At 39.2% G+C, this 25,968-nt stretch overlaps 1 protein-coding gene across 2 annotated transcripts in view; it reads left to right on the top strand.

Annotated features, from left to right (window-relative positions):
* The window catches only part of CCDC3 (coiled-coil domain containing 3), a 119,108-nt gene extending 94,504 nt beyond the window's left edge, over window positions 1-24,604 (top strand). Inside the window, exons 3-4 of one of the 2 annotated variants that reach the window (XR_013448991.1) lie at window positions 21,941-22,288; window positions 24,137-24,604. Coding sequence is in view for 1 of the 2 variants with exons in the window: in XM_078075147.1 (XP_077931273.1) it covers window positions 21,941-22,151; window positions 24,137-24,261 (336 nt within the window). In the remaining variant the exon portion in view is untranslated. The remainder of the gene's footprint in view (window positions 1-21,940; window positions 22,289-24,136) is intronic. The other variant, XM_078075147.1, reaches the window with a different exon arrangement.
* The last annotated feature ends 1,364 nt before the right edge of the window (window positions 24,605-25,968 follow it).

Raw genomic sequence — 25,968 nt, 5'->3', positions numbered from 1 at the left:
TTTTCCTGTGAAATTTTTTCCTTTTGTAAATTTCTTCTAGTTATGGCCTTTTCTTCCCCAATTAAATAAACTTGTCAGGTAGGGTATTCTTTGCTGTAGGTATTTTGCTTTCAGCACTTTGAATATGTTGTGCCACTGTCTTCTGGCCTGCAAAGTTTCTGCTGATAAATCACATGATAGCCTCAGGGAGTTTCCCTTGTATATTACTATTTTTCTTTTATTGCTTTTAAGTTTCTGTCTTTACATTTAATTTTAGTCATTTGAATTATTATGTGTCTTGGTATGGACCTCACCAAATTCATCTTATTAGGGGTGGTCTGTTCCCTGGATCTGGATTTCTGTTTCCTTCCCCAGATTAGGGAAGATGGTAGCTATTATTTCTAAAGAAGGTTTTCTGCTCCTTTGTCTCACTCTTCTCCTCCTGGTACCCCTAGAATGGGAATGTTATTATGCTTGATGAGGTCACAGAGGTCTCTTTAACCTATCCATTTTTAATATTCTCTTGAGCTTTTATTTTAATTCCAATTAACATACAGTGTTTTGTTAGTTTCAGGTGTACATAGAGTGCTTAAACAATCGCATACATCACTAGGTGCTTCTCACAACAAGTACACTCCTTAATCCACATCACCTGTTTAATACATTTCCTGCCCCTCTCCCCCACCTCCCTTCTGGTAACCATCAGTTTGTTCTTTATAGTTAAGAGTTTGCTTATTAGTTTGAATCTTTTTCTTCCCTTTGCTTGTTTCTTTTCTTAAATAGCACATCAGTAAAATCATATGGTATTTGTCCTTCTCTGATTGACTTATTTCACTTAGCATAATATTTTCTAGCGCCATCCATGTTGTTGCAAATGGTAAGATTTCATTTTCATGGCTGAATAATATTAAATTATATATATTATATATATAATATATATATTTATATATACATGTATAAATATATATGTATCTATCTCACATCTTTATCCATTCACCAATTGATGGACACTTGGGCTGTTTCCATATCTCTGGCTACTATAAATAATGCTGCTATAAACATAGGGGTACATGTATCCCCTTGAATTAGTGTTCTTGTATGCTTTGGGTATGAGTAGTGTGATTGCTGGATCATAAGGTAGTTCTATTTTTAACATTTTGGGGAACCTTCATACTTTTCCCAAAGTAGCTACACCAGTTTGCATTCCCACCAACAGTGCAAGAGGGTTCCTTTTTCTCCACATCCTTGCCAACACCTGCTGTTTCCTGTGTTGTTGACTTTAGCCATTCTGACAGCTGTGGGGTGATATCATAGTTTTGATTTGTATTTCCCTGATGATGAGTGATGTTGAGCAGTTTTTCATGTATCTGTTAGCCATCTGGATGTCATCTTTGGATAAATGTCTAACCATGTCTCCTGCCCATTTTTTAACTAGATTATTTGTTTTTGAGGTGTTAGATTTTTATCAGTTCTTTATATATTTTGGATACTAACCCTTTATCAGATATGTCATTTGCAAACATCTTCTCCCATTCCATTGGTTACCTTTTAGTTTTGTTGTTTCCTTTGTTGTGCAGAAGCTTCTTATTTTGATGTAGTACCAATAGTTTATTTTTGCTTTTGTTTCCCTTGCCTCAGGAGACCTATCTAGAAAAAAGTTGCTATGGCCAATATCAGAGAAGTTACTGCCTGTGCTCTCTTCTAGGATTGTTATGGTTTCAGCCTTGCATTTAGATCTTTAATCCATTTTGAATTTATTTTTTAGTATGGCGTAAGAAACCGGTCCAGTTCATTCTTTTGCATGTGGTTGTCTAGTTTTCCCAGCACCATTTGTTGAAGAGACCGTCTTTTTCCCATTGGATATTCTTTCCTTCTTCGTCAAAGATTAGTTGACCATAATGTTGAGGGTCCATTTCTGGAGTCTCTATTCTGTTCCATTGACCTGTTTTTGTGCCAGTTTTGTGCCAGTGTCAAACTGTTTTGATTACTACAATTTTGTAACAGAACTGGAAGTCTGGAATTGTGACCTCTCCAGCTTTGCTTTCCTTTTTCAAGGTTGCTTTGGCTATTCGGGGAAACTTTTGTGGTTCCACACACATTTTAGGATTGTTTGTTCCAGCTCTGTGAAAAATGTTGGCATTTCAATAGGGATTGCATTAAATGTGTGGATTGCTTTGGGTAGCATAGACGTTTTAATAATATTTGTTCTTCCGGTCCATGAGCACAGAATGTCTTTCCATTTCTTTGTGTTATCTTCAATTTCTTTCATCAGTATTTTATAGTTTTCAGAGTATAGGTTTGGTTAGGTTTATTCCTAGGTGTCCTGGTGTTTTTGGTATGCTTGAAAATGGCATGATTGCTTGATTTCTCTTTCTGCTGCTTCATTATTGGTGTATAGAAATGCAACAGATTTCTGTACATTGATTTTGTATCCTGTGACTTCAGTTCTAGCAGTTTTTTGGTGACGTCTTGGGTTTTCTATATATAGCATCATGTCATCTGCAAATAGTTAAAGCTTTATTACTTTGCTGATTTGGATGCTTCTTACTCCTTTTTGTTGTCTGATTGCTGTGGCTAGGACTTCCAATACTATGTTGAATAAAAGTGGTGAGAGTGGACATTCCTGTCTTGTTCCTAACCTTAGGGTAGGTCACTTTTTCCCCATTGAGGATGGTATTAGCTGTGGGTTGTTCATATAGGGCCTTTATAATCTTGAGGTATGTTCCCTCTAAACCTACTTTGTTGAGGGTTTTTACCACGAATGGTTGTTGTACTGTGCCAAATGTTTTTCCACATCTATTGAAATGATCATATGGTTCTTATCCTTTCTCTTACTGATGTGATATATCACATTGATTTGCAAATATTGAACCACGCTTGCAACCCAGGAATGAATCCCACTTGATCGTGGTGAATGATTTTTTTAATGTATGCATTTGGTTTGCTAATATTTTGTTGAGAATTTTTAAAAATATATTTATTTATTTGAGGTGAGGGGTAGGGGCAGAGGGAGAAAGAGTCTCAAGCAGACTCTGCTGAACATGGACGCAGGGCTCAATCTCCTGACCCTGAGAACGTGACGTAAGCTGAAACCAAGAGTTGGACACTTACCTGACTGAGCCACCCTGGTGCCCTTGTTGAGGATTTTTGCATTTATGTTCATCAGAGATAGTGGCCTATACTTCTCCTTTTGAGTGGTGTCTTTATCTGGTTTTGGTATCAGGGTAATGCTGGCCTCATAGAATGAATTTGGAAGTTTCCCCTCCTTTTCTATTTTTAGGAATAGTTTGAGAAGGATAGGTATTAAGTCTTCTTTAAATGTTTGGTAGGATTCGCCTTTGAAGCCATCTGGTCCTGGACTTTTGTTTGGAAGTTTTTTTGTTTTGTTTTGTTTTTGTTTTTAAGATTTTATTTATTTATTTGACAGAGACACAGCAGGAGAGGGAACACAGGCAGGGGGAGTAAGAGAGGGAGAAGCAGGCCACCCACCGAGCAGGGAGCCCGATGTGGGGCTCCATCCCAGGACCCTGGGATCATGACCCGAGCCAAAGGCAGATGCTTAACGACTGAGCCACCCAGGCACCCCTGGAAGTTTTTTGATTACTGATTGAATTTCTTTGCTAGTTATTGGTCTTTTCAAACTTTCTATTTCTTCCTGTTTCAGTTTTGGTAGTTTGTTTCTAGGAATTTATCTATTTCTTCCAGGTTGTCTAATTTGTTGGCATATGGTTTTTTATAATAACCTCTTATAATTGTATTTCTGTGGCATTGGTTATTACTCCTCTCATTTGTGATTTTATTGAGTCCTTTCTATTTTTTTTCCTGATAAGTCTGACTAGAAGTTTATCAATTTTATTGGTCTGTTCTATTGTTTTGTTAGTTTCTGTAAAATTTATTTCTGCTCTAATCTTTATTATTTCCTCTCTTCTGTTCAGTTGAGGCTTTGTTGTTCTTTTCCTAGTTCCTTTAAGTATATGGTTAGGTGGTTTGAGATTTTTCTTGCTTCTTGAGGTAGGCCTGTATTGCTATAAACTTCCCTCTTTGCACAACTTTTGCTGCATCCCAAGGGTTTTGAACCATTTGTTTTTATTTTCATTTGTTTCCATGTACTTTGTCTTCTGTTATTTCCTTGTTGACCCATTCATTGTTTAGTAGCATGTATTTGTGGTCTTTCTAAATTTTTTTCATGCGGTTGAATTCTAGTTTCATAGCATTGTGGTAAAAAAAGATGCTTCATATAATTTCAGTATTCTTGAATTTGTTGAGGGTTGTTTTGTGGGCTAATATGTGATCTCTTCTGGAGAATGTTCCCTGTGCACTTGAAAAAGTGTATTCTGTTTTAGGTTGGAATGTTCTGAATATATCTGTTAAGTCCATCTGGTCCAGTGTGTCATTCAAAGCCATTGTTTTCTTATTTTTATTTTATTTTGTTTTGTTTTGTTAGTCACCATACAATACATCATTAGTTTTTGATGTAGTGATCCATGATTCATTGTTTTCGTATAACACCCAGTGCTCCATGCAGTACGTGCCCTCCTTCGTACCCATCACCAGGCTAACCCATCCCCCATCCCCCTCCCCTCTAAAACCTTCAGTTTGTTTCTGAGTCCGTAGTCTCTCATGGTTCATCTCTCCCTCCGATCCCCCCCCCATTTTTCCCTACCTTCTCCTAATGTCCTCCATGCTATTCCTTATGTTCCACAAATAAGTGAAACCATATGATAATTTACTTTTTCTGCTTGACTTACTTCACTTAGCATAATCTCCTCCAGTCCCATCCATGTTGATGTAAAAGTTGGGTATTCATCCTTTCTGATGGCTGAGTAATATTCCATTGTATATATGGACCACATCTTCTTTATCCATTCATCTGTTGAAGGGCATCTCGGCTCTTTCCACAGTTTGGCTATTGCGGACATGGCTGCTATGAACACTGGGGTGCATATGGCCCTTCTTTTCACTACATCTATGTCTTTGGGGTAAATACCCAGGAGTGCAATTGCTGGGTCATAGGGTAGCTCTATTTTTAATTTTTTGAGGCACCTCCACACTGTTTTCCAAAGTGGCTGTACCAACTTGCATTCCCACCAACAGTGAAAGAGGGTTCCCCTTTCTCCACAATCTCTCCAACATTTGTTGTTTCTTGCCTTGTCAATTTTTGCCATTCTAACTGGTGTAAGGTGTATCTCAATGTGGTTTTGATTTGAATTTCCCTGATGGCTAATGATGATGAACATTGTTTCATGTGTCTGTTAGCCATTTGTATGTCTTCTTTGGAGAAGTGTCTGTTCATGTCTTCTGCCCATTTTTTGACTTGATTATTTGTCTTTTGGGTGTTGAGTTTAAGTTCTTTATAGATCTTGGGAATCAGTGCTTTGTCTGTAGTGTCATTTGCAAATATCTTCTCCCATTCTGTGGGTTGCCTCTTTGTTTTGTTGACTGTTTCCTTTGTTGTGCAGAAGCTTTTTATCTTGATGAAGTCCCAAAAGTTCATTTTTGCTTTTGTTTCTGTAGCCTTTGGAGATGTATCTTGAAAGAAATTGCTGTGGCCGATGTCAAAGAGGTTACTGCCTATGTTCTCCTCTAGGATTTTGATGGATCCCTGTCTCACATTGAGGTCTTTCATCCATTTTGAGTTTATCTTTGTGTAGGGTGTTAGAGAATGGTCGAGTTTCATTCTTCTGTATATAGCTGTCCAATTTTCCCAGCACCATTTATTGAAGAGACTGTCTTTTTTCTATTGCATGTTTTTTCCTGCTTTGTCGAAGATTATTTGACCATAGAGTTGAGGGTCCATATCTGGGCTCTCTATTCTGTTCCATTGGTCTATATATCTGTTTTTGTGCCAGTACCATGCTGTCTTGGTGATCCCTGCTTTGTAATATAGCTTGAAATCAGGCAACGTGATGCCCCCAGCTTTGTTTTTCTCTTTCAACATTTCCTTGATGATTCAGGGTCTTTTCTGATTCCATACAAATTTTAGGATTATTTGTTCCAGCACTTTGAAAAATGTCATTGGAATTTTGATCGGGATGGCATTGAAGGTATAGATTGCTCTGGGTATCATAGACATTTTAACAATGTTTATTCTTCCGATCCATGAGCATGGAATGTTTTTCCATCTTTTTGTGTCTTCTTCAATTTCTTTCATGAGTGTTTTGTAGTTCCTAGAGTATAGATCCTTTACCTCTTTGGTTAGGTTTATTCTGAGGTATCTTATAGTTTTTGGTGCTATTGTAAATGGAATTGTTTCTCTAATTTCTCTTTCTACAGTTGCGTTGTTAGTGTATAAGAAAGCAACTGGTTTCTGTGCATTGATTTTGTATCTTGCCACATTACTGAATTGCTGTATGAGTTCTAGTAATTTGGGGGTAGAGTCTTTTGGGTTTTCCACGTAAAGTATCATGTCATCTGCGAAGAGAGAGAGTTTGACTTCTTCTTTGCCAATTTGAATACATTTTATTTCTTTTTGTTGTCTGATTGCTGTTGCTAGGACTTCTAGTACTATGTTGAACAATAGTGGCAAGAGTGGGCATCCTTGACGTGTTCCTGATCTTAAGGGAAAGGAAAAGCCATTGTTTTCTTATTGATCTACTGTTTAGATGATCTGTCTATTGATTTAAGGGGGTGTTAAGGTCCCCTACTATTATTGTGTTATTATCAATTGGTGCCTTTGTTATTAACTGTTTTTACGTATTTGAGTGCTCCCATGTTTGGTGCATAAATATTTACAATTATTATTTCTTGTTGGATTGTCCCCTTTATTATTATATAATGTCCTTCTTTGTTTCTTATTACAGTCATTGTTTTAAAGTGTTTTGTCATATGAAACTAATGATGTACTGTATGTTGGCTAATTGAATTCAAATTTAAAAAATCACACAAAATAGTCTTATTTTGTCTGATACAAGATCTGCTAGCCTGGCTTTCTTTTGACATCCATTTGCCTGATAAATATTTCTCCATCCCCTCACTTTCAATATACAGGTAGCTTTAGGTCTAAAATGAGTCCCTTGTAGACAGCATGTAGATGGGTCTTTTATTTTTTTTATCCATTCTGTCACCCTTTGTCTTTTAATTGGAGCATTTAGTCCTTTTACATCCAAAGTAATTATTGATAGATACGTATTTATGGCCATTACTTGTTTTGTGGTTGTTTCTGAAGATTTTCTCTCATCCTTTCTTGTTTTCATTACTTATAGAGCAGGATATTTTCTTTATTCTTTGCATATTTATTAGTGTTAAAAAAAAAAGATTCACTTATTTTAGAGAGAGAGGGTGAGCGGGGGGGGGGGGGGTGGGCAGAGGGGGAGAGAGAATTTCAAGCGGATTCTCTGCTGAATGAGGAGCCTGACTAGAGGTTTGATCTCACAACCCCGAGTTCATGACCTGAGTCAAAACCAAGATTCACATGCTCAACTGACTAAGCCCCTTATTAGTGGTTTTTGGTTTGTGGTTGCCATTAGGTTTTTATATTTCTGTACATAGCAATCTATATTAAGGTGAGGGTTGTTTAAGTTTGAACCCGTTGTTTATTCCTCTCCATGTTTTTGGTATGTGGCTTCATATTTTACCACCTTTTATTTTGTGAGTACCTTGATCTTTTTTTTACAGAAATACTCACCCCCCCCCTTTTTTGTTTCCTACCTTCATACTATCACTTTTGGTTTTCCTTTCCACTCAAAGAATCCCCCTTAATATTTCTTGCAGGACTGAATTAGTGGTCATGAACTCCTTTAGTTTTTGTCTGGAAAGCTCTTAATCTCTTCTTCTATTCTGTGTTATATCCTTGCTGGATAGGGTATTCTTGACTGCAGATTTTTCCCATTCAGCACATTGAATATATCATGCCACTCCCTTGTGCTTTGAAAGTTTCTGCTGCAAAATCCCTTGCTAGCCTTAGGGGGTTTCTCTTGTGTGTTACTTCATCTTTTGCTGCTTTTAATATTTTTTGTCACTATATTTTGCCATTTTAATTACAGTATGTTTTGGTATGGAACTGCTTTTGTTCATTTTGTTGGGGGGGGGGTTCTGTGTGCCTCTAGATCTGGATATCTGATTCCTTCCCCAGATAAGGGAAGTTTTCAGCTATTATTTCTTCAAATAAATTCTCCAGCTCCTTTTCTCCCTTTTATTTGGGGACTCCTATAATGCGGATGTTATTACATTTGATGGAGTCAGTCACTGAGTTGCCTAAGTATTCTCATTTTACATAATTCTTTTCTCTCTTTTGTTCAGCTTGATTACTTTCCATTATTCTGTTTTCTTGGTCATTAATTTATTTCTCTGCTTCTTCCAGTCTGCTATTCTTTCCACCAAGCATGTTTCTCATTTTGTTGATTAACTCTTTTATCTCTGCTGTTATTTCTTATCTCTGTGTTAATTGGTCTCAGTGATGCCTTCCACTCTTTTCTCAAGCCCTGTGAGTATCTTATTGATCATTACTTTAAAGTCTCTATCAGGCATATTACTTAGATCTGTTTCACATAGGTCTCTGGTTGTGGTCCTGTCCTAGTCTTTCATTTGGGATAAATTCCTCTGTCTTCTCATTTTGTCTAAGTCTTTGTGCCTGCTTCTTTGTCAGAAAAGTCAGCTATCTCTCCTGTTCTTGAGGGTAATGGCTTTATGAAGAAGAAATCCTGTAGTGCCCTGCTGTATAGTGTCCCTTGTTTCTCAGGGCCTGGCACTTTAGGGAGTATCTCCAGTGTGTGCTGTGTGCACTCTATTTAGTCCTTGCTCCTTTATCCTTCAGGCCAGCCATCTTCAGAGGCTCTATTTGTGGGCAGTGTTTGGTCCCTGGCCTGAATGTGGCAATTTTTAACTAGCTGTGTTCTGGTCTGCTTGTGAAATGAAATCTGTCCCCACCACTGCCAGAACTGAGGTCCTGCAAAGCTCCTGGGTCAGGAGACATGGTGTGGGGTAAGGGTTTGGGTTGATCTTCTGGGGGCTAGGGCCTGCCATGCTGGGACTAAAGCAGTCATGACTGGGAAGGGCACTTCCACTGGAGTGGGTTGGGGGGAGGCTTGGTGTAAGCAAATTAGGCAGCTAATGTCTGCTCTACACTGATTCCTGCAGGTGGTCCTGTGGTTATGCTGAGGGGCCGGGGAGGGAAACAGCATCTGCCAGTTCCTTTGTTCCTTGGGAGGGGTCTCCATGAATGCTGCTTCTCTGAGACATACTCAGAGATGCATAAATAACCTCCCCACTGTGTTCCCAGATGGTCTTCAGATCAGTTTCCATGCTGTATGTTGTGGGCTGTTTGCCCTTCCTTCTCTCCAAGAGCATAGTTATATAGTTGTATTCTTGGGATGGGGCAAGCTTAGGGTCCTCTTATTCTGCTGCCATCTTCCTTCTCCTTTAATATACTTTTATCTTTTGGCTGCCCAGCTTGATTGCTTTCCATTACTCTGTCTTCCAGCAAGTTGACCCATTCTTCTGCATCCTCTAATCTTTTGTTGATTCCCTCTAGTGTACTTTTCATTTCCGTTAATGTATTCTTTGGCTCTGTTTTATATTGTCTCTTTGTTGAAGTTCTCACTGAGTTTATCCACTCTTCCCTCAAGTCCAGTGAGTATCTTTATGACCATCACTTTGAACTTTTTATCAACCATATTGTTTGTTTCTTTTAGCTCTTTTACTGTGATTTTGTCTTGTTTTTTTCATTTGAGATCTTTGCCTCTGTCTCCTCATTTTGTCTAACTCTCTTTGTTTGTTTTTATGTATTAGGTAGGCCAACGAAGTTTTTGAAAGTAGTGACTTTATGTATATGGGATCCTATAGTGCCCTGTGGTCCAGGTCCCTCTGGTCACTAGAACCAGGTACTCCAGGGGTGTCCCCTGTGTGGGCTGTGTATGCTCTCTGGTTGTGGCTGAACCATGATTGATGTGAGCATGCTCATAAGTGGAGCTGGCCCTCAGCTCAGCTCGCTGCAATGACCCACTTTATGTGCCATGGGCACACTGGTGTACGTCTCACTCCCTATGTGCAATTTAGAGGCTGGGCTGACTGGTGGGTGGGGTTGGCACTTAACCAACCTGGGTGTCTGCACTTACCACTAGGACAGCTGTGAGTGTACTGATGAGTAGCGCTTGCTCCCTGCACAGTCAATGAGAGGCTTGGCTGCAGGAGCTGTGGGCCTATCGGTGTGTGGTGTTAGCTACCCCCCACCTCAGGGCTGGAGTCACTTTGGAGAGGTGCCAGTCCCATGCTGGGCTGCCGCTGGGTATGGTGGGGCAGGAGCCATTTTGGAGGACTGACTGCTGGGGTGGAGTTTACAGTGACAGCCAGTGTTAACACTCTCCAAGTGTCAGGCTGTCTAGGCTGGGGGAGGGCAAGAAAAACAGTACCTGTCAGCACTTTTGTTCCTGGAGAAATCTCCTGCAGATGGCTGCACTTCTGGCATCTGGTTAGTCAACAAATCTTTTCCACATACACCCTAGGTGCTTTTCAAACTGTGTTTGGGCAGAGTTAGTTGGAATGCTGGCTGTTTAAGGGTGGGAACTCAGTTTCCTATCACCCTTAGGTGCCCTTAGAGTTAAGAACCACTGACTTTCAATGCCAGACCTTATGGGGACTTGTTTTCCTAGTGTGAGTCCCTAGGCCAGGGGGTTAGTGCCCCGTGTGGGGTGTGATTCCCTCTCTTTTCCATGTTTGTGATATTCCTTACTTTTGTGGTTGGTTGCACCAGAGGTTTAGTTCCTGACTGCATTTCTACCCCTTCTTACCCTTTTCCGTGTGGCCTTCTCTCTACAACTAGCTGTGGAGGATCTGCTCTACCTGTTTTCAGGGAGAGTTACAATACATGTAGTTGTGTCTGTGGGACAAGTTGAGCTCAGGATCCTCATACTCCACCATCTAGCCAGTCTACCCTAGGTGGTTTGTTCATTTTATTCATGGTTCTCCTGTGCAGAAGCTTTTTAGTTTGATGGAGTCCCACTTATTTACTTTTGGTTTTGTTGCTTTTTTGTTTTGGTGTTAAATCCAAAAATTCATTGCCAAGACCAGTGCCTAGGAGCTTACCCTTTATGTGTTCTTTTAGGAGTTTTATGTTTTTCAGGTCTTCCATTCAAGTATTTTAATTCATTTTGAGTGAATTTTTGTGTATGGTGTAAGATGGGGGTCCAGTTTTCTCAGCACCCTTTATCAAAGAAACTATCTTCTCCCCATTGTATATTCTTCTCTCCCTGTTGTAAATTAATTGATTGTATATGCATGGGTTTGTTTCTGGACTCTGTTTTATTGATCTGAGTCTGTTTTTATGCAAGTATCATACTATTTGATTACTGTGGTTTTGTGATATAGTATGAAATTAGGAAGTGTGTTGTCTCATCTTTGTTGCTCAGAATTGCTTTGGTTATTCAGGGACTTTTGTGGTTACATACAGACTTTATGATTATTCCATTTCTGTGAAAAATTCCATTAGAATTTAGATAGGGATTGTATTTAATTTTAGTTTTTTGGTGTACAGGTCTTTTACCTCTTTGGTTAAATTTATTCCTAGATTTTATATACTCTGGTGCAGTTGTAAATGGGTTTTCTTAATTTCTATTTCTGATAGTTTATTAAATAAAGTATAGAAACACAGCTGATTTTAATATATTTATCTCCTGCAATTTTACAGAACTTTTTTACTCTAACAGTTTTTTTGCGGAGTTTTAGGGTTTTCTAAATGTAATATCATGTCCTTTGTAAATAGAGACCGTTTTACTTTTTCTACTCCAATTTGAATACCTCTTCTTTTTGTCTAATTGCTGTAGCTTGGGTTTAAAATTGGTGAGAGTAGAGTAGGCATCCCTGTCTTGTTATTCATCTTAGGGGGAAATCTTTTAGCATTTCACCACTGAGTATGATATTAACTGTGAGCTTCTCATGTATGGCCTTTATTATGTTAAGGTACAGTCCTTCTATAACACTGAGAGTTTTCATCATGAAGGATGTTAAATTTTGTCAATTTCTTGTTCTGCATTGATTGAGATGATCATATGGTTTTTATCCTTCATTTTGTTTATGTGGTGTATCACACTGATAGATTTACAGATGTTGAACCACTTTTGCATCCTTGAAATAAATCCTATTTGATTGTGGTATATGATCTTATGTTTAATTTCATTTGCTAATAATTTGTTGAGGGTTTTTTCCTGTATGTTCAGCAGGGATATTGACCTATAATTTGTTTTCTGTAGTGACCTTGTCAGATTTTGGTATCAAGATAATTGATAGTCTTATAAAATGAATTTGCAAGGTTTGCACAAGGAGTGGTATTAATATTTCTTTAAATGTTTGGTAGAATTCATCACTGAAGCATTCTGGTTCTGGACTTTTTTGGACAGGTTTTTGATTTACAGATGACTGATTCAATCTCTTTACTAGTAATCTGTTCAGATTTTCTATTTATTCGTGAATCACTCTTGGTAGGTTTTATGCTTCTGGGAATTTATCCATTTTTTTTTTAATTGTCCAGTTTCTGTGGTAAAAGTTGTAACTTCTCTTTGATTTCTGGTCTAGTCTGTTTGTTTCACTAATCTTTTTTGTTTTCTTTTTATTCTCCATTTTTTTCTGGTCTGATCTGTATTATTTCCTTCCTTTCCTAGTTCCTTGAAGTGTAAAGGTTGTTTATTTGAATTTCTTGTTTCTCAGATTTTACTGCATTCTGTAAGTTTTGGTATGTTGTGGTTTTTTTGTTTTTTATTTTAATTTTTTAAATTAACATATAAAGTATTATTTGTTTCAGGGGTACAGGTCTGTGATTCATCAGTCTTACACAATTCACAGCACTCACCATAGTACCTCCCCTCCCAAATGTCCATCACCCAGCCACACCATCCCTCCCACCCCCCTCCACTCCAGCAACCCTCAGTTTGTTTCCTGAGTTAAGAGTCTCTTATGGTTTATCTCCCTCTCCAGTTTCATCTTGTTTCATTTTTCCCTCCCTTCCCCTATGATCCTCTGTCTTGTGTCTCAAATTCCTCATATCAGTGAGATCATATGATACTTGTCTTTCTCTGATTGACTTATTTCGCTTAGCATAATACCCTCTAGTTCCATCCACATCATTGCAAATGGCAGGAGTTCATTTTTTTTGGTGGCTGCATAATATTCCATTGTATATATATATATATATACCACATCTTCTTTATCCATTCATCTGTTGATGGACATCTTGGCTCTTTCCATAGTTTGGCTATTGTGGACATTGCTGCTATAAACATTGGGGTGCACGTGCCCCTTCGGATCACTACATTTGTATCTTTGGGGTAAATACTCAGTAGTGCAATTGCTGGGTCATAGGGTAGCTCTATTTTCAAATTTTGAGGAACCTCCATACTGTTTTCCAGAGTGGCTGCACCAGCTTGCATTCCCACCAACAGTGTAGGAGGGTTCCCCTTTCTCTGCATCCTCGCCAACATCTGTCATTTCCTGACTTGTTAATTTTAGCCATTCTGACTGGAGTGAGGTGGTATCTCATTGAGGTTTTGATTTGGATTTCCCTGATGCTGAGTGATGTTGAGCACTTTTTCACGTGTCTGTTGGCCATCTGGATGTCTTCTTTGCAGAAATGTCTGTTCATGTCTTCTGCCCATTTCTTGATTGGATTCTTTGTTCTTTGAGTGTTGAGTTTGATAAGTTCTTTATAGATTTTGGATACTAGCCCTTTATCTGATATGTCATTTGCAAATATCTTCTCCCATTCTGTCCGTTGTCTTTTGATTTTGTTGACTGTTTCCTTTGCTGTACAAAAAGCTTTTTATCTTGATGAAATCCCAATAGTTCATTTTTGCCCTTGCTTCCCTTGCCTTTGGCGATGTGTCTAGGAGGAAGTTGCTGCAGCTGAGGTCGAAGAGGTTGCTGCCTGTGTTCTCCTTTAGGATTTTGATGGACTCCTGTCTCACATTTAGGTCTTTCATCCATTTTGAGTCTCTTTTTGTGTGTGGTGTAAGGAAATGGTCCAGTTTCATTCTTCTGCATGTGGCTGTTCAATTTTCCCAACACCATTTGTTGAAGAGACTGTCTTTTTTCCATTGGACATTCTTTCCTGCTTTGTCGAAGATTAGTTGACCATAGAGTTCAGGGTTCATTTCTGGGCTCTCTATTCTGTTCCATTGATCTATGTGTCTGTTTTGTGCCAGTACCATACTGTCTTGATGATTACAGCTTTGTAATAGAGCCTGAAGTCCGGAATTTTGATGCCACCAGGTTTGTTTTCTTTTTCAACATTCCTCTGGCTATTCTTTTCTGGTTCCATACAAATTTTAGGATTATTTATTCCATTTCTTTGAAAAAAAGTTGATGGTATTTTGATAGGGATTGCATTAAATATGTAGATTGCTCTAGGTAGCATTGGCATCTTCACAATATTTGTTCTTCCAATCCATGAGCATGGAACATTTTTCCATTTCTTTGTGTCTTCCTCAATTTCTTTCATGAGTATTCTATAGTTTTCTGAGTATAGATTCTTTGCCTCTTTGGTTAGATTTATTCCTAGGTATCTCTTGGTTTTGGGTGCAATTGTAAATGGGATTGACTCCTTAATTTCTCTTTCTTCTCTCTTGTTGTTGGTGTATAGAAATGCAACTAATTTCTGTGCATTGATTTTATATCCTACCAATTTACTGAATTCCTATATGAGGTCTAGCAGTTTTGGGGTGGAGTCTTTTGGGTTTTCCACATAAAGTATCATATCATCTGCAAAAAGTGAGAGTTTCACTTCTTCTTTGCTGATTTGGATGCATTTTATTTCTTTTTGTTGTCTGATTGCTGAAGCTAGGACTTCTAGTACTATATTGAACAGCAGTGGTGATAGTGGACATCCCTGCCGTGTTCCTGACCTTAGGGGGAAAAGCGCTCAGTTTTTCCCTATTGAATATGATATTTGCTGTGGGTTTTTCATAGATGGCTTTTATGATATTGAGGTATGTACCCTCTATACCTACACTGTGAAGAGTTTGAATCAAGAAAGGATGCTGTACTTTGTCAAATGCTTTTTCTGCTGTTTTGATTACTTGTTTGACCCACTGGTCAGGAGCATGTTTAATCTCCACATATTTGTAAATTTTCCAATTTTCTTCTTGTAATTAATACCATTTTGGTCAGAAAAACAGCTTGATATATGGATTTCAGTTTTCTAATTAAGATATGTGATGCCTAATATAGGATTGATCATGGAGAGTGTTCTATGTGCATTTCAGAAGAATGTGTATTCTGCTGTTTCTGGATGAAATAGTCTGTATGTTTCCATTAAGTCCATCTGGTTTAACATGCAGTTTAAGTACAATCTATTAATTTTTGATGGAGGGATAGTAAAGTCCCTCATTATTGTATGACTGTCTATCTCTCTCCTTAGGTCTATTAATATTTCCTTTATATATTTAGGTGCTGCTCTATAGGGTACCTAAATATTTGCAAATGTCATATCCCTTTGATGAATTGATTCCCTTATCATTATATCATGATCTGTGTTTATTATAGCTTTTCTCTTAGTCTATTTTTCTGATAACCATGTAGCTACCCCAGCTTTCCTTTAGTTTCTATTTGCATGGATGTTCTTTTCCATCCTTTCACCCTCAGTCTTTGTGTTTTCAAAGCTGAAGTGAGTCTTTTGTAGGCAGCATATAGATGGGTCATGTATTTGATCCATTAAACCATTTCTTTTGATTGGAACATTTAGACTATTTACATTTAATAATTGATATGTACTTATTGCGATTTTGTTACTGGTTTGCTGGTTGTTTTGTAATTTCTTTATTCCTTTCTTTTTCTATTGCTCTCTTTGTTATTTGATGATTTTCTGTAGTAGTATGCTTAGAGACCTTTATCTTGTGTATCTACTATAGGTTTTTGCTTTGTAGTTACCATGAAGTCTATATAAAACAACTGAAAACAGTATTTTAAAGGTCACAGAACTTATTTTTGAAAGCATTCTAAAGCTCCACATTTTAACTCTCCCCTTCCATTTTGTTTTTGATGTCACAATTTGCAATATCTTTTTATCCATTAACAAATATGTGTATAGTTATTTTTACTACTTTTGTTTTTTAACCTTCGAAATGGCATTATAAGTGATTAACCCACTGCCTTTATAACATTACATTATTTTGAATTTTAGTATATATTTACCTTTACTAGTGAGATTTATACTTGCATATATTGTTAAGCTTTTTTTCAGCTTTAATATTTCTTGAAAGGTGGGTCTAGTGCTGATGAATTCCTTTTGCTTTTGCTTGTCTGGAAAACTCTCAGTTCTGAAGGATAGTTTTACTGGGTAGGGTATTCTTGGTGGGCAGTTTTTTCTTTCCACTCTTTATATCTATAGGCATACCTCTGAGATATTGTGGGTTCAGTTCCAGACTACCACAATAAAGTGAATGTTGCAATAAAGCAAGTAAAATGAGTTTTTTGGTTTCCCAGTATATATAAAAGTTAAGTGCACAATAGTATTGTATCTTAAAAAAATACATATACATACCTTAATTTAAAAATACTTTATTAAAAAATGCTAAACATCATCTGAACTTTCAGGTCAGAGTAGTAATCATTGATGGCTGTTGACTGATCAGGGTGGGGGTTGAAGTGACTGGGGCAATTTCTTTAAGACAACAATGAAGTTTACCAGAGTGATTGACTCTTCCTTTCATGAAGGATTTCTCTGTAGCATGTGATGATGTTTCATAGTATTTCACCCATAGTACTTCCTTTTCAAAACTGGAGTCAATCCTCTCAAACCCTGTTGCTTTATCAACTAAGTTTATGTAATAATCTAAATCCTTTGTTTTCATTTCAACAATCTTGATAGTATCTTCAACAGGAGTGGATTCCATCTCAAGAAACCACTTTCTTTGTTCATCCATAAGAAGCAACTCCTCATTTGTTCAAGTTTTATCATGAGATTGCAATAATTCAGTCCCATCTTCAGGCTCCACTTCTAATTCTGCTTCTTTTCTACTTCCACTTCATCTGCAGTGACTTCCTCCACTAAAGTTTTGAACCCTTTAAAGTCATCCACGAGGACTGGAATAAACTTTTTCCAAACTCCTGTTAATGTTGATGTATGACATTTTCCTACGAATTATGAATGTTCTTACTGGCATCTAGAATAGTTTTTAATTTATTTTGCCCAGATCATCAGAGGAATCACTGTCTTTGGCAGCTATAGCCTTATAAAGTGTATTTTTTAAATAATTAGACTTGAAATATGAAGTGACTCCTTGGTCCATGGGCTGAAGCTGGCTATTGTGTTAGCAGGCATGAAAGCAGTAATCTCATTGCACATCTCCATCAGAGCTCTTGGGTGACCAGCTACATTGTCATTGAGCAGTAATATTTTGAAAGAGATCTTTTTTTCTGAGCAAATCTGAACAGTGGGCTTAAAATATTCAGTAAACCATGTTGGTTTTGTTTTTTAACCTGAACCATATTCAGCCTGCTTTTTGGTTCTATTTATAGAACACAGAGTAGATTTATCATAATACTTAAGGGCCCTAAGATTTTCAGAATGGTAAATGAGCATTGACTTCAACTTAAGGTCACCAGCTGCATTGGCCTTTAACAAAGGAGCCAGTCCTTTGAAGTTTTGAAGCCAGGCATTAACTTCTCCTCTCTAGCTATGAAAGCCCCAGATGGCATCTTTTTTCCAATAGAAGGCTGTTTCATCTACATTGAAAATCTATTGTTTAGTGTAGCCACCTTCATTAATTATCTCAGGTAGAATCTCCTGGATAACTTGCTGCAGCTTCTTCATCTGTACTTGGTGCTTCACCTTGCACTTGGATGTTATGGAGATGGTGTCTTCCTTAAACCTCATGAACCAACCTCTGCTAGCTTCATAGTTTTCTTCTGTAGCTTCCTCACCTCTCTTAGACTGCATGGAATTGAAGAGAGCTAGGACCTTGTTCTGAGTGAGGCTTTCGCTTAATCCTGTGGCTGGTTTGATCTTCTCTCCGGACCACTAAAGCTTTCTTCACATCAGCCAAAAAGCTGTTTTGCTTTCTTATCATTTGTGTGTTCAATGGAGTAGCACCTTTAATTTCCTTGAAGAACTTTTCCTTTGCATTCACAGCTTGGCTAACCGTTGGGTGTAAGGGGTCTAGCTTTCAGCCTGTTTCAGATTTTGCCATGCCTTCCTCACTAAGCTTAATTATTTCTAGCTTTTGAATTAAAGTGAAAGATCCATGACTCTTCACTGGAACACTTAGAAGCCATTGTAGGGTTATAAACTGGCCTAATGTCACTATTGTTGTGTGTCAGGGAACAGGGAGGCCCAAGGGTGAAGGAAAGAGATTGGGGGAATGGCCAGTTGGTAGAGCAGCCAGAAAACACACATTTAAGTTACCTTCTTATGTGGGTGTGGTTAGTGACACCCTAGAACAAGTATAAGAGTAACATCAAAGATCCTAGGTCACCATGACATTTAATAATGAAAAAGTTGGAAATATTTCAAGAGTTACCAAAACGTGACACAAAGTGAATGTTGGAAAAATGGCACCAATAGACTTATTCAGCAAATTGCCACAAATCTTCAGTTGGTAGAAAATGCAGTATTTGTGAAGCACAGCAAAATGAGGTATGCCTGTGTATATCATGCAAGTCTCTATGGGCCTGGAAGATTTCTGCTGAAAAATCTGCTGATAGTCTCATGTGTGGTGGGTCCCCTTGTACATAACAAGTTTTTTTTCCCCTGTTTTTAAGATTCTCTCCTTATCTTTAAATTTGACTATTTAATCACAGTGTATCTCAGTGCTAATCTCTTTGGGTTCATCTTATTTAATATTCTGGGCATCCTGGATCTGCATGCCTGTTTCCTTTCCCAGGTTAGGGAAGTTTTCAGCCATTATTATTTAAGTACATTTTCTGCCTCTTTCTCTATTTCTCTTAGGGGACAACATCAAGCAGACCAACATTCACATCATGGGGTCCCCAATCTTTTTTCTTTTTGCTGTTCTGATTGGATAATTTCCACTGCCCTTTGAATTCATGGATCCTTTTTTCTGTCTTCAAGTGTGCTGTGCAACTGCTCTGTAGTCTTTTTCTATTCAGTTATTGTATTCTTCAGCTCTGTCACTTCTATTAGGTACTTTGTTCTATTTTTGTTGAAATTTTCACTTGATTCATGTGTTATTCTCTTGAATTCAGTGGACATCTTTATCACTGTTATTTTGAACTCATTGTCAGGCAAATCACTTATCTCCATTTCATTAAGGTCTTTTTCTGGGGTTTTATCTTGTTCTTTTGTCTGGAACATATTCCTCTATTTCTTCATTTTGATCTATTCTCTGTATTGGTTTCTATGCATTAGATAAAAGAGCCAAGTCTCCCATTCTCCTCTGGCTTATTAGCTCTTGGCTGTCTCTCAACCTCTGTGACTGTCCAAGCAACCTGCTTTATTCTTAGTGGCTTCCAGAAGTGGAGGTTGTGCCAAGACCTTTCATTGTCTCAAAGGGGAGGATCTCAGTCAGCATCTGGATTCAGGCTGATTGATTGGAAAGCAGAACTTGAGGTAGTAACTTTTAAAGTTTGCAGATTTCTCTTTCAGGGGAAGATAAGAAGATGGGCATTTCTGTATGCTCCCTCTGTGCTGAGGTCTGTGGTGCTAGACAGTTAATAAGTGTTTCTTTGGTTGCTACTGTCCTAATGAACTCATAAACACGTGCCATGTTCTCAAGGGATGGGTCCTCTGAGCATCAGACACAAAAGCCAGGGTGCTAGATGTGTAGACAAACTCCTTTCTTGAGGTTAACCTAGAACAGAGGGAGAGCATGAAGAGGACTCCCACAGGCCTCCGCAGTCTTTGGAGAGTCTTATCAGTTTGTTAAATTAGAAACCTGCTTATCAGGCCAAAACTCTAAGATAAGCAAATAGACTTTTTTTCACAGAAAGATGGGGTGCTTTTCAGTCTGCTGCCTCTACACTGGGTCCTGAGGGGTGGTTGCCATGAGGTTTTTAGTTTTGTATAGCCTGTGAGTCTCATGGACGTAAGTCTGGTGGCTTTCAAAGCTACCTTTTGCACAGGGGCTCCTCTCTCAGATACACATCTTAACAGTTGGGGTTCAAATCCTTTGCTCCTCAAGGAGAAGCTCAGAATTGTGAGTCTCCTCCCAATTCTGAGTTGTGGCACTGGGGTTGGGGTTGATGGTATGTGTCTTCGCCTCTTCTACATATCGCAATGTGGGTTTTTTGCTTGTTTGTATAATATGTAGGAGTCACTCAACTAATTTATTTTTCAGAGGAAATTGTTCTTTAGGTAGCTGTATATTTGGTGTGTCCATGGAAGGAGAGGAGTTCAGGATCCTCTTATGTCACCATCTTGAACTGGAATCTCTTGTCTTTTTGATAATAGCCATTCTAATAGGTAGGAGGTGATAATATTGTGGTATGGATTTTCATTTCTCCAATGAGTAGTGATGTCTAGCACCATTGCATATATCTGTTGGCTGTATTTATATCTTTGGAGAAATCTGTTGAGGTCCTCTGACTGAGAGACCCTGGAACTGGTACGCAGATGACTGCAGGGTTCCTAGGTAGAAATGAGGTCTCTCTGCCTGTTACATGGGTGGCCCAGACTCCTCCTGGATCCCATAGCTCTCTCAAAGGCACTAATATTTAGGGATGGATGCGCAATTTTTATTGTTGGGCTGGGGGACAAAAACGAGAGAGGTCTTAGGCTGCCGTGATGCTAATGTCACTCTTCAATCTTAGGACAATGTTATTTGTTGTATATATATGTTTGTACATGTGGGAGTATTTCAATGAGATCAAGTTCCAAAATGACTAGGTCACAGGGAATATGCAGTTTTCATTTTGGTAGATATAGCCAAATCACTTTTTATAGAGGTTTACACTCTATCCACAGGATAAGAGTGCCTATTTCTCCAACTATTGACTTTATTTTGCCAGTCTGAAAAAGAGCAATTCATTATAGCCCTAATTGGCATGTATCTTTATATTTCCTTTCCAGTGAACTATCCCTATTCTTTGTGTATTTTTCTTTTTTTAATAAAGATTTTTTTTTTAAAGATTTTTTATTTTATTTATTTGAGAGAGAGAGAGAATGAGCATGAGAGGGAGGAGGGTCAGAGGGAGAAGCAGACTCCCTGCCAAGCAGGGAGCCCGATGCGGGACTCGATCCTGGGACTCCAGGATCATGACCTGAGCCGAAGGCAGTCGCCCAACCAACTGAGCCACCCAGGCGCCCTTAATAAAGATTTTTTAAGTAATCTCTACACCCATGTGGGGCTCGAGCCCACAACCCTGAGATCAAGAGTCACATGTTCTACTGACGGAGCTAGCCAGGTGCCCCACTTTGTATATTTTTTTGTTTTGGGTTTTGGTCTTTTACTTAGTGATTTATTGGAGCTCTTTTTTTAATTGATCGGTATATCAAAAAAAAAACCAACACAAAACCACAACAACCAAAAGAACCAGGGGGGTTTTGGTAAGAAACAAAAACTGAGTTTTTAAAACTGCCCCTTCCTTCAAGCCCATCCTGCCGTGACCAGAACAATTCCCAGAGTGGGAGTATTTGATGCATAGTGCAGCAAAGCCCTTTAAGTAAAGATACTTTGAAGGCCCTCTATGGCAGATCCTCACACTTAGGCTTGCCTGGAAAATGTTTTAAAACCAGGTTAGAATAGGCAAAATTGCTGAATCAGAGCGAAAAGTGAAAAGTCACCAATCCCCTCAGGGAATCAATAGTATACAAGTTGGTAAGCATGTCAAAAGACAAAATATGCAATAGCTTTTAAAAATTAAACTATGGAAGATACCCCAGAGAGGGTACTTTATATTTGCTGTTAGGGCAGGGTTCACAGGGTGAAACCCAGAAGGGGCCTTGAGGGTTGTCCTCATCCTGGGGTTGGAGCGATTGGCTGTCAGAGCCTGTGTTGTTGGGTACATGACAGCACCCAGGGACACTGCTCTAGGGAGGTTTTATGAAACTCACCTGCCTCCCCCATGGCATTTTTTCCCCCAGCTCATGTGTTCGTCAGTGCAGAAAGCTCTGTTTGAGGAGGAGGACCATGTCAAGAAACTGCAGCAGAAGGTGGCCACTCTGGAGAAGCGGAACAAACAGCTTCGGGATCGGGTGAAGAAGGTCAAGAGGTCATTGAGGCAGGCACGGAAGAATGGTCGCCACCTGGAGCTGGTGAACCAGAAGCTCAGCGAGAAGTTAGCAGCTGCAGCAGGTGCCCTCCCACACATTAATGCCCTGGGGCAGGAGCCACCAGGTGCCACGTACCTGCGGGGGTAGCAGGGACTGGGTAATGGCCTAGCCTGGCTCTGCTGGAACATGTTGCCTCTTGCCAGGGAATGTAAAGTGATGGTAGGTTTTAATGTGCACATAGGTCAAAAAATCTTGTAGATGATGTTTTTAATATGCATTTGGTAGTGCCTAGTTACTTGAAGGGGCAAGTCTTGCTAATTTTCTTAGTTGCTGGGCTCCTTCCCTTCTCTGCCTTGCTCCCAGACCTAGTGCTTTCAAGTCCAGAGGCAGCACGATCCTGGAATGTCATGTGCTTGCCTAGGGCCTGTCTCCAGCTTTCAGGAGCACACTGGAAAGTGTACTTACTATGGAAAGAATATTTTAGAATCTCTAGATGTACGAGAATCAAGGGTTTCAACCTTATTTCAGAAGAGAGGCAGTGGGATCTCCAGGTCTGGGCTCCAGGACCATCATTAGTTAGAGAAGGGATCAGCAGCAAGTCTTGGAACCTTCTGGTGTCTCTTTTGCCAGTTTTGGAAGGAGGAGGGCAGGCTTGCAAAGCACCCAAGGATGCCTGCAAATATATATATGCATGGTGTCCTTACTCCAGCCAGCATTTCCTCACAGCTGAAGCATTGGGGCGGGGGCGTGGCAGCAGGTACTTGAACAAGATGAATTATACCCAATTTCCAACACCAGTTACCCAGAGTTGAAGAGGATACCTATGGGTCACTTTAGTCTAAAGGAGAATTGCCTTTGTGGACTGGTCATGTTTTACCAAACCATGTTCCTGAGTTGGGAAGAGCCTGAGCAATATCTCAGCCCCTACTAAATGCAGATTTACTGCTTGCTCATTAACTCCTTCCAGCTGCTCGGAATTTGAGGTAAATTGACCCAGTACACTATTAACTTCTGTTCTGCAAAGATACCTCCTTACCTATTGGAATCAAGTGACCGTGCCTCATTCCCATCCAGGCACCCAAAGAGCTTGTTCCAGGCAGTTCTGCAGAGTCTCGATGCAAGCATTTTCACCACCTAAGTAAATTGACTGTAAGGCAATTTTGCTGTCAGAGAGAAAATAACTGATTGGTTTCATTTCCCTATTGACAAACTACGTTCCCATTTTTCTGTTACATGAATCTTAGCCCTCCTAATGGTCTATGACCAGTATACATGGTGGTCTTAAAACAGTGGATGATAACTCCATATATCAACTTGATAGAAAATACAGTAACTGGAAGTGTGAAATAAGACTATAAGGCCAGATTGCATACCATACTGTAATACAGAGTGGTAGTTTATCAGTTATAACAACTCAGAAATGCATTACAGCTTTTCTTTTGTATGTCCCATAGAATTTTTGAACATGTATTGATAGACATGCATCATTATGCTAAGAATGAACAGTAATGTAGAAAGCTTTCATAATGTAATACAAAGCTCAGTTACAAATATGCATCCTAGGATTTGGAAAATAGGTACTTCTCTTAAAAAGGACATAATGAAGAAATTAGCAAGGTGCCTCTTTTATTTTTTGTTATTTTATCTTTTATGGCCAAATTGCCTTCTGGCCAATGAGTTATGCAGTGAAAATGCTTGTGGCAAAGATGCCTATGGTGGAAATACCAGACAGGGTTCCAGGCATTCCAATGTCTGCTTCTGTATGCACACACTTCCCACCCACCAGGGCTGTCCAACCCTGGGAGTAATGTTTGCACATGAGCCCACTTGACAGTGTGTCAGGTTTTGTACATGATCTCAGAGCACTTCACCCTGTTTGGAAAGAAACCTTTAAAGACAGTACTACGAGTAAAAAGAGTATCCACTATATAGAACATCTGAGCCCTTAATTTAGGTACATTTGAACCAGTCACAGTTTTGTTCTTAAGAAGGCAACTGAGTGAGCATCTTGTGATCGTCTTCTGGTGGACCTCCAAATCTACAAGTCTCTTTTCCGTGTTGTTCCAGATAGAACCTTCAGGTTCCTCATCAGGAAATCTCCCCCTAGACCACTCCAGACACTGCAGCACCTGATTATGTTGTCCTGTCCATTGGAAATGGCAATTATCAGATTTCCCTTCCACTGCCTTTAGGAAAACCGCATTCTTCTTGCTCTGGCAGCTGGTTTGGGAGGACGGACCTGTGTCACTTGAGGCTACTGCTCAGAGGGAGATGTCTGCACTCTGGACAGGATAGAATGGCAGCTTTACTTCTTTTCCAAGCTTCTGCTGCTCCTTTATTAGCTGTATCCTTCATAGTACGGTACAATAGTTTAGTCTTTCTGGGGCCATTTCGTTAAAGCACTTTTGCTTCCACCCAAGGGAATGACAAGCCTCAGGGTGATTTACAGCTAGTGTTTTGAGAACTGTGGAACCTGGACCACTACAGCTGCATTATGTTCTGCCTTTTTAATAAATAGCGGTATTTCAGCCACAATGGTAAGGTGATGTGTGTTTCTTTTGGGTCAGGGAGATTCCAGCTTTGGCCTGGAAAAGCACTTTAGATCCTTTTGGGGGGGCATCTGTGAGTAACAGCTGGGGCATGTAGGAGACTGAGCTCAGATCGCTTTTGATGTTCCCCTGGCGATATGACTTGACCCTCTTTCCCAGGGTTCCCACCTTTCAACACACCTGCAGAAAAGCAGTGGTATCTGGGTCTGCTCTTCACAGGGGAGAAGCAGCTTCATTAATCAACGTCTGCAAAAATACCTTTGAATCTGTTGCCAAAGGGAATTCCCCAGGTGCCTGTTATCTGCTGCATTGCCATCTGGCAACCTGTTTATTGTACTCGTAGGAATGTTTTATGCAAGAAGAATCCAAGAAGTCCTTCAAAATTGATATGCTTAACCAACCTGTTGTATCATTTTCTCTGAGATACAGACCACTGTCGAGTTCTACTTTGGAAAATCACTTGGCCTCCTCAAACCCCAGTCACAAAATAAATAAATGAGAGGCAGACAGAATCTAGAATCTTTCAGCTACAGACCCAGGAGTCACAGCTGTCAGCATGTAAGCCGCAGCTAGTGTGGGGTAGTTCCTTAGGCCTCCATGGTGTGTTTCAACGTGAATGCCCTTGTTGGACTCCAGACCATGGTTCCTACTGATTTTTTTTTTTTGATGCCAGGCTATGGCACACTTCTTTTCCTGGTGCCTGCCTGGTAACAGAAGTTAACAGTGATTCTCACATCTGTGGTGCAAGGCCCCATCTCTCTTAGGGGAGAGAGAACCTAAATTGTTGATTCAACAATAGTCCATATTCTAAAGTGGTTTTAAAAATCAAGCACCCGGTTGTATTAGGCTCTTTTACCATATTCTCATTTACTATTTCTAATAATTTTATAAAATAGTGATCCTGTTCCCCATGCTTAAAGAGGAATCTGGAATTTCAAGAGATTAATTGCCCAGTGAACACACATAGTGTAAGCGGCCAATCAAGGATTCAACTCCATCTTGGTTTCACTCTTTATACTTGCTCCTGTAAAATGAGGATAATAAACACTTCTACCTCAAAGGCTGTTCAGAAGATTGAATAAAATCATTCCTTTAAATGCTTAGCTTGGTTCTTGACACCCTGCAAGCACTCAATAGATATAAGAATAACTGTTGTTTCTAATATTCACCACAAAGGCCGAATGCCTATCAGAAATGAGAGCTTATTTGGTGGGATTCCATATAATTTTCCTATTAACAAGAGGAAGGATAAAAACTATTTGATCATCTCAATAGTTACTGAAAAAGTGTTGGGCAAAATAAACATCCATTTATGATTTTTAAAAAAGTGGGTCTGGAGGGAATGTACCT

The sequence above is a fragment of the Halichoerus grypus genome, chromosome 6 (assembly GCF_964656455.1).
Source record: "Halichoerus grypus chromosome 6, mHalGry1.hap1.1, whole genome shotgun sequence".
NCBI classification, from domain to species: Eukaryota; Metazoa; Chordata; class Mammalia; order Carnivora; family Phocidae; genus Halichoerus; species Halichoerus grypus.
Note: the sequence above shows the minus strand (reverse complement) of the source record. Positions and strands in the feature narration are given on the sequence as shown.